Source organism: Pygoscelis adeliae, unplaced genomic scaffold (genome assembly GCF_000699105.1).
Source record: "Pygoscelis adeliae isolate BGI_AS28 unplaced genomic scaffold, ASM69910v1 Scaffold141, whole genome shotgun sequence".
NCBI classification, from domain to species: domain Eukaryota; kingdom Metazoa; phylum Chordata; class Aves; order Sphenisciformes; family Spheniscidae; genus Pygoscelis; species Pygoscelis adeliae.
Genome location: NW_008824231.1, coordinates 2,595,042 through 2,603,158, shown reverse-complemented (window position 1 = coordinate 2,603,158; position 8,117 = coordinate 2,595,042). Strand labels below are relative to the sequence as shown.

The following is an 8,117-nucleotide window of genomic DNA, read 5'->3' as shown; positions in this document are numbered from 1 at the left end:
GGCCGTTGGTGAAGGCCTCCTCGGAGTGGTGCCGGTGGGGTGTCCGCGACCTGTGGTAACTTGGTGGGTGCCCACGTACAAAATGTCTGCCGTGGCGGCGGCTCCAGCGCGCTGCCGGCAGCCGAGTTCGGCGAGGGGGGGCGAGCGGTGTGTCCAGCGCCTTGCAACCTGAGGTAAACGTTGGCGAAGTAATCGACGGCTCTTTTGGGAGGAGAGACGTTTTTGTGAAATAATCAGCCAGTTATATGTTGGTTGTTTTTCTTCCCTAAGGGACCTGTGTGGCGTGCCGGCTGTCAATAGAGCTGCGGTGGAGGCGGTGAACGATGCTGAGCTGCTAACTGTAAGTACCAGCCGCAGCCTGTGTAGTTGGAGTGCCGTTGTTGCATGTGTTCCTGCTTTGATGTTGGGCTGTTATGTTTCTGGGCGTTGTGTTTGTCAGGCCGTGGGTGAACCGATGTTAGTGATGTGCCTGCAAGTTCATCTAGGGCATAGGTGCAGGTTGCTGTTAAAAATCACCTTTCCTCATAGCGAAGGGCAGATTGGGCCCCTGTGCTGCTATTTTAAGTGCATTAGGGGGAGTTTAAGGTCTAGTGTACTTATAAGCCTGCATTTAATGCAGTTTTGGAATGAAATATTTTCATTTTGAAAAATGCAACGGGTTAGGTTCTGCCTTGAACAGTTAGGTGATGCAAAATGTCATCTAAATGTAGACTGCTTAAAAATCAGTCACTGATTTATGGCTGCAGCAGATTTGTGATATTTTTATCCGCTTTGAGAATAACTTCGAGGTCACTGTAGCTGTGTGGGTTAGAGAAGAAATGGAACTTAATATTGTGAGCAGTTGTTTGTTCTGGCCTACTATTCTTATTCCTTCCTGCTAGCCTATATGTATCTACTGTATTTTCAGACTTCTCAATTTGCTGTTGCGTACCTTTGTTTTCCCATGCTTTTGGGAAGCCTTCTTCCTGAATCTGTGCAGTAATCTGTCCTCTGAAACATGAAACTGTTATCCAGACAATAGCAGGTTATCTGAGGGTATTACATGTGTTCTGCTATAGTGTCTTCAGATGCTAAATTGTGTGTAACTGTTGTAAATAGTTGTGAGATAAACGGTTGGATTAGTCAAGCATACTGGGCCTAAGCTAACAACCATGTCCTGAGATAGATGAAAACTGGCTGAAACCAGACAGGGACAACCAGAACTGTAAGAAATGGTGGTGATGAGCCAATTTGTGACCATATAAGGAGAAGATCCTAAAGGTTCAAGAAAAGTTCACCTCTTGCAGAGACCACTAGAGACCACCTGAGACCCCTGTAGAAGCTCCTAAGAGACTCAAAATGCATGCGTAGAAGACTATGCCAATATTATAATTAGTTCTGGGAAATGTAGTGAATATGTTTGATTGTTCCAAGAAATGTGATGCATATGTATATCGAAGAACCATGTAAGGGATGGCTGATGCAACATACAGTGTGCATGCTAGGTGGAAAGATCCCCCATGCACCTGGTGCCGAATAAAGTAATGCCTGCTCTTTAATACACCCGGTGTTAAGGAGTTTCATTCCTGATTTTCGGTGACATAACTACATTTGAAATATTAATGGGTATGATGATGGGTTTGTGAAACTGTAAAAAGCACAGTAAAATTAGAGATGCAGATCTACAGGGCTAGTAACAAGCAGGTAGAATAACTTGAGGCTATTACATAGGAAGGACAGGTTCCTCTGTGTTTTTTGGCCCCTTTTGTATAGACTTGGACAGCTGAAGGGGTGGATTGGGTTGTCTTGCAGATTCAACTGAAAATTAACATTGTTTGTGGGGCTAGTCTCCATGTCGATTGATAACCAGTGAACAAAGGGTTGATAGATTGTTAAAGCAGGAGGCTTTAGGCATCATGTAGCTAGCAAAAGAACAGAGGGAAGATGGTATTGCTTCTGATGGTGACACTGTCTTAGATTAGTTTAAAAAGATTGTAAACCACAGTAAAGTGAGTATTTGTGTATGACTTAAAAACTGCAATATCCTTTACCAAGTACATGTAGCCAACAGCTTCTTATATGTGTGCTTATTTAAGGGAAAACTTATTCCTAGTAGGGAGAGAGTTAAAACATTCAGAACTCACCTCTGCAAGTTTCTGAACAATCTGATGCAACTCTGAAGTTAGCCTTGCTTTGAGCAGGACTTGGACTAAAAGAGCTGTAAAAATCCCTTCTGACCTATATTATGCTATGAATATCTTGAGATAAATGGCTGCAACTTAACTGTTACTGTGAAGGTTAACACATTTGCTCATGGTTCATAGGAAAATCCATGAAGTTTGCTCACAGATTGTTCTTGTAAGTTTACCCTGTTAGGTGGAGTGGTGGAAGGCTTGTTACCTGATTAACGTAGAATTTTCTTTAATTTCTTGAATTCTCGTTGATTTTTAGGGCAGACTGAAACATGACTGATAGAGATGAATCCCAGGCTTCTGGCTCTGATTACCCTGATGCCCAAGAGCTAATATGCAGTCGACAGAAAGAACCATGTAAGGGACATGCATGTGAAACAACTACACAAATGGAGTGTTCAGGTTCAAGGCAGAAGAACGCTGCTCCTGAGGAGTCTTTAGATGAGCTTAACAGTATATGTAAATCATCAGCTGCTTCAGCTGAGGTTTTCCTGGACAGCAGTGATTCAGAAATGTGAGTTTTTATTTCTAGTTCATGTACAGAATGTGTGTGATACATCATAAAAATATACATTCTTTTGAAAGTAAATATTGTTTCTTCTTTAGCTATCTCTCTGCTGCTAGTGGCAGTGAATACCGTCCTAAGTGCTCCATTGCACCGTCAAAGCAAAAAAAGAGATCTCGGCCTTCAAGGCAACAAGCAGAATCTGTTGCAGGAGTGACTGACAATGAAAGTTCAGATTCTTCTCCGTCTCCTCAAAGTCCAGTGAAATCATTGGAAACTTCCAAAAAGCAGAAGTCAAAACTCAATTTGAAAGCCATTTTCGCCTATCACTTCAGGGGAAAGAAGTTCAAGGCTGCTGCACACCGAAAATATAAGGGTGGCTCAGGGAAGAAGAAGAAAAAGTATGAGAGCACACAGATGCCTACGGGGAGGCCACCGCTGACAGCCTCACCACAAGAGCAAAAGAGAAGGCTTCTAGATAGAGGTCTTCAATTCCCTTTTGTTGAAAAACATTACGGGAAGAAACACATTCCGCTAAAGATGGTTCTTGGCTATGAGGTGAGTCTTCTGTTTTGTGGGATAAATGTTTTATTTTTGTATTTAGTCTAAAAATAGTGAATTTAAATTGGGTATGTTGTGCTTCTACCTGATGTGCTACAATGTAACAAATCTGTTTTTATTTTTGTTAAACAGGACTCTTGGTGTTGTCTGTTTAATGCCTTTAAGACAAACACAGATAAAATACATGTGTCAATTTAATACTACAATTCAGTTGATAATAGAAATGCTTTATTTCTTTGCTTTATAGTGATATTTTTAAGATCTCACCTGATGCATTTTTCTTTAGCAAGCAGCTGCAAAGGGATATTTCCAGTACATTGAAGTGCTTAAATATGAAGAACATCTCAAAAAGGCTTTAAAAGCCCTTGAAGCTAGTGAAGACTTAGAAAGAGAATGTCTGGCAGTACGGAAACACAAATATTTAGATGATGAAGGCCCCATTTCCCCTATCCAGGAGATGAAGTAAGTTCGTCTCTATATTCCTAGGTGGTATAAAACTTGCTTTTTTTGTTCTTAACTAAAATATAAGTGTGTTTACACGGGTAGATGCATGACACCACACCCCAGCTCTTGGTTACCCCCAACCTGTTCGCTGGAGTGGGGAGGTCATCAACACTGCTTTAGTCGCAAATCCAAAACAGCACAGTACAGGCTGCTATGAAGGCGGCTAACTCCATCCCCGCCAGACGGGTACAATCTGCTACTGTTACAGTTGAGGAATTCAGGAGGTAGTACAGTTGCTTGTAGTAGCATGCAATTTTGTGGCAGAGTTGTAGGTGTATCAAGTTCAGTTCCTATGCTGTCCTTTTAGCCTTTATTGACATTGTGTAATCTAAGTGGGAACATCTGCTTATGAAAGTATTGTTTATTTTGGGAACAAAACACTCAGCCACTTGGGATTCTGTGCTTGTAAATGTGACTTGGAACTTCTCATAGAATGAGATTTTTAATCTAAAGATAGATCATTGTTTCAAGTGGTGATTTGTACTGTCTCATTAAAATGACACTGTAGAAATGTTTAAAAAAAAAAAGGTATTTCCTGAAATTAGTTCCTCTATAGTTATCCCAAATAAAGAAGTAGAGTGTTTTATGGCAAAGACTATAGGATATTTTTTAATTTCCTTTTTACTTTATTAAGCATTGAAGTATCATCTTAGGTCTGTCTTTATGGTCAGTTAACTTGCAATAAAGGGATCAGTAAATCGGCAAGAATACTCAATGTTGTAAATATACTCAGCACCTTAAAACTAGAAAGATAGTGTAAAGATACAAAGCTGTCTTTCAGCTACTGTTCACTTTAGTAATCACTTAAACTGCTAATTTATGTGACTTGAAGTATTAGGGTGAGCCTGTAAAGTGAGTAACAATGAGTTTGCTCTCTTACGAAAGAGCAAAAGAAACAAAGTTCTGTAGAATAAATGCAAGCTAGGTCATCCAGACACTTCTTTATATAAAATGAGTACTAGAAGATTTTCTAGGTTTTGGAACCAGTCCTCCTGGTGCCACTTGTTGAAACCATAGTACTAAAATGGCTTCATGTCTTTCTGGGGAGTTGAGAGAAAACCTGTGGACGATAGTGGAATTGAATTTCATACTTGTGTTTCATGGCAGTATGGAGATGATCTTTCTCAGCTGTAATATTAGGAAGGGAGGTGTGCACTCTTGCGAGCTGAGGCCTATCCTCTTATTTTCTTGATTGTATTCTGCTCGTTTCCTAACTTGCTGACTTTCTAGCTTGTTTGCTGGTGTAATCCTAAATATCTCAATACTACTATTGATGTCTACTACTAAATCTTTGTCCTGCTGCTAAGCGCTGCTTCCATCCTGCCAGTGTTGCTAGTTAGAATGTAATTCTGCTGTCAGAAACTATCATTTGAGAACAACCTCGTGTAGAAGTAATATTATCTAGTAGTATGCTATACCTACAAGCTGTAGCACTTCCATACACATCAAGAGAAACCAGGGGTTGTGGTAGGAAAATAGTTTACACATTCTAGGCTACTATAAAAGTACAGAGCTTGATTGGAATTTTTGTATTTCAGTGATGATAATGACAGCTTGAATTCTGATAATCAGGAAGACCTTGATGCCAGAGTAGTGGTGAGTAAATATTCCTTAACTTCAGAAACTCTCTAACCTTCTTTCTCCTTTGAGGTTAAAGAATCAGTAGATAACATTTTGAGTACTTAGTTCTTGAGCTTAGATCCAGAGTTGACTGTGTGATACCTGTGAACCCTCATCTGTAATGCAGAAGGAAGTTGTTTTGAGAGTCCGCTCTCTCCTATTTGAAATACTGCTGGAATGTACAGGAATTCTGGAGTTCTGAAGAGTTCTTTTAAGTATCTCAAAATTAGACTTGTGAATACTTCTGTCTTCCATTTCCTTAGGAGAACAGCTCTTTCATTATAAGCAGCAAAATTCCCAGTAAGAAAAAATCAAAGCCAGACATGAAACGTGTGAAATCAACTGAAGTGATCGAAGTAGAGGAGGAAGACGGCTACTGCTGAGAACTCTAGGCTTCTGCAAGGTTCACCTCAGTGAACGGAAAACTAACAAATGAGGTGGCAGTGGTCACTCTTCAGATACCTTTTTTTTATGGCCTGCTTGGTTTAAAACACTGGTCTGAAGTCAACATTGAGCTATCAACCAAGCAAGCTAGTCAGATTTGGTTTAAGGTGAGTATATTGGGCTTGTGTCTGAGACAGTTACAAAACAAATATAATCCGTCTTTTTGCTAAGCTTTCAAGTGTCTTCTGCGCTGTCCTGTATCAAGTGTATAATATCCTTGATTCAGTGGCTGATAATCTTGCTGAAAGGCTAGCTTCTGCAACTTGACTTCTGTTAACCAATGGATCACGGAATTTATGTAATTAAAAATAGAATCATAGAATGGTTTGAGTTGGAAGGGACCTTCAAAGATCATCTAGTCCAACTCGCCTGCCATGGGCAGGGACACCTTCTGCTAGACCAGGTTGCTCGAAGCCCCATCCAACCTAGCCTTGAACACTTCCAGGGTCCCACCTGACCTTGACTGTTTCCAGGGATGGGGCATCCACCACCTCTCTGGGCAACCTGTGCCAGTGTTTCACCACCCTCAGGGTAAAAAATGTCTTCCTTGTATCTAGCCTATATCTACCTCCCCCTTTAGTTTAAAGCCATTCCCCCTTGTCCTGTCGCAACAGGCCCTGCTAAAAAGTCTGCCGCCATCTTTTTTAGAAGCCCCCTTGAAATACTGAAAGGCTGCAATAAGGTCTCCCCAAAGCCTTCTCTTGTCCGGGCTGAACAACCCCAACTCTCCCAGCCTTTCTTCATAGGAGAGGTGTTCCATCCCCCTGATCATTTTCGTGGCCCTCTTCCGGACACGCTCCAACAGGGCCGTGTCTTTCTTATGCTGAGGGCGCCAGAGCTGGACGCAGGACTCCAGGTGGGGTCTCACCAGAGCAGAGCAGAGGGGCAGAATCCCCTCCCTCGATCTGCTGGCCACGCTGCTTTTGATGCAGCCCAGGATACGCTTGGCCTTCTGGGCTGCAAGTGCACATTGCCAGGTCATGTTGAACTTCTCATCAATCAACACCCCCAAGTCCTTCTCCTCAGGGCTGCTCTCAATGCATTCTCTGCCCAGCCTATATTTGTGCTTGGGATTGCTCAGACCCATGTTCAGGACTTTGCAATTGGCCTTGAACTTCATGAGGTTCACATGGGCCTGCCTCTCAAGCCTGTCAAGGTCCCTCTGGACAGCATCCCTTCCCTCCAGCGTGTGGACCGCACCACACAGCTTGGTGTCGTTGGCAAACTTGCTGAGGGTGCACTCAACCCCACTGTCGGTGTTGCCGGCAAAGATGTTAAACAGCGCCCGTTCCAATAGCGACCCCTGAGGAGCGCCACTCATCACTGGTCTCCACTTGGACATCGAGCCGTTGACCGCAACTCTTTGAGTGCGACCATCCAGCCAATTCCTTATCCACCGAGTGGTCCATCCGTCAAATCCATGTCTCTCCAATTTAGAGACAAGGATGTCGTGTGGGACAGTGTCAAATGTCCAGTGTCCAAATGGCACAAGTCCATAAAGGAAAACAACTTCCAAATATTGTAACAGCAGCAGCACAGTATAGAAAAGCATATGCATTTGCATACATACATATGCTCATGTTACAAAGGGCAATTTGGACCCCTTTCTCTTTCATAGCTGACTTTTGTGTGTGTGGTACTTGAGAGATTATTTTTCTGTATCTCAAGGAAATGCAGGTTATGCTTTGAAATACTGAGAGCTGAGTAAGGGTTGAAGACAGAACTGAAGCTTATTGCAAATATTTGTGCCAACAGTAAAAATGCAAAAGTGGTTAGTCAACTTAGACAAAAGTCTCTTGCAAAATATGGTTAATGCATTTGAGCAATGATAAAATCAGTTTGTATGATTGAGGTTGTCTATTCCACGCAGAATAACTTTTCAGAAAACTAATTCTCTGCTCCTGAATCTAATACAATAACCTGAAGTTATATAAGTTATCTTAAAAATAACTGTAGCAGCACAGTGAATCTTAGATTAAAAGATTCTTTTTTTTCCCTCTTGCTCTCCTCTGTCCAGAATGGGGTCTGATACGAACATGACTAAGCAGAAGATGAAAGCTCTTTATAATGACAGTACTTAACAAGCATTGTCCCAATTGCAAATACCCTTCTCCAAAGGTGTTTCAGACAGTTGGAAACATGACTAGCGCATGTTTAGAAATGGGCTGAATGTGGCTAACTCCTAGAGGACAAGGCTGTCTTGATAGCAGTAGAAATAAAAAAGTGTTTGAAAAGTTTACCTGTGAATCAATAAGATGTAAATAACCAAAGGGTGATCTGCCTCACTCAAATACTCTAATAACCAAATCTGT

The 8,117-nt window shown here is 41.7% G+C and overlaps 1 protein-coding gene across 1 annotated transcript in view; it reads left to right on the top strand.

The window, feature by feature from the left end:
- The first annotated feature begins 278 nt into the window (after positions 1-278).
- TAF1D (TATA box binding protein (TBP)-associated factor, RNA polymerase I, D, 41kDa) overlaps positions 279-8,117 on the top strand; it is a 16,531-nt gene continuing 8,692 nt past the window's right edge. Inside the window, exons 1-6 of the mRNA XM_009334841.1 lie at positions 279-340; positions 2,431-2,685; positions 2,778-3,234; positions 3,524-3,699; positions 5,280-5,337; positions 5,625-5,912. Coding sequence (XP_009333116.1) covers positions 2,444-2,685; positions 2,778-3,234; positions 3,524-3,699; positions 5,280-5,337; positions 5,625-5,744 — 1,053 coding nt within the window. The 5' untranslated portion in view covers positions 279-340; positions 2,431-2,443 and the 3' untranslated portion in view covers positions 5,745-5,912. The remainder of the gene's footprint in view (positions 341-2,430; positions 2,686-2,777; positions 3,235-3,523; positions 3,700-5,279; positions 5,338-5,624; positions 5,913-8,117) is intronic.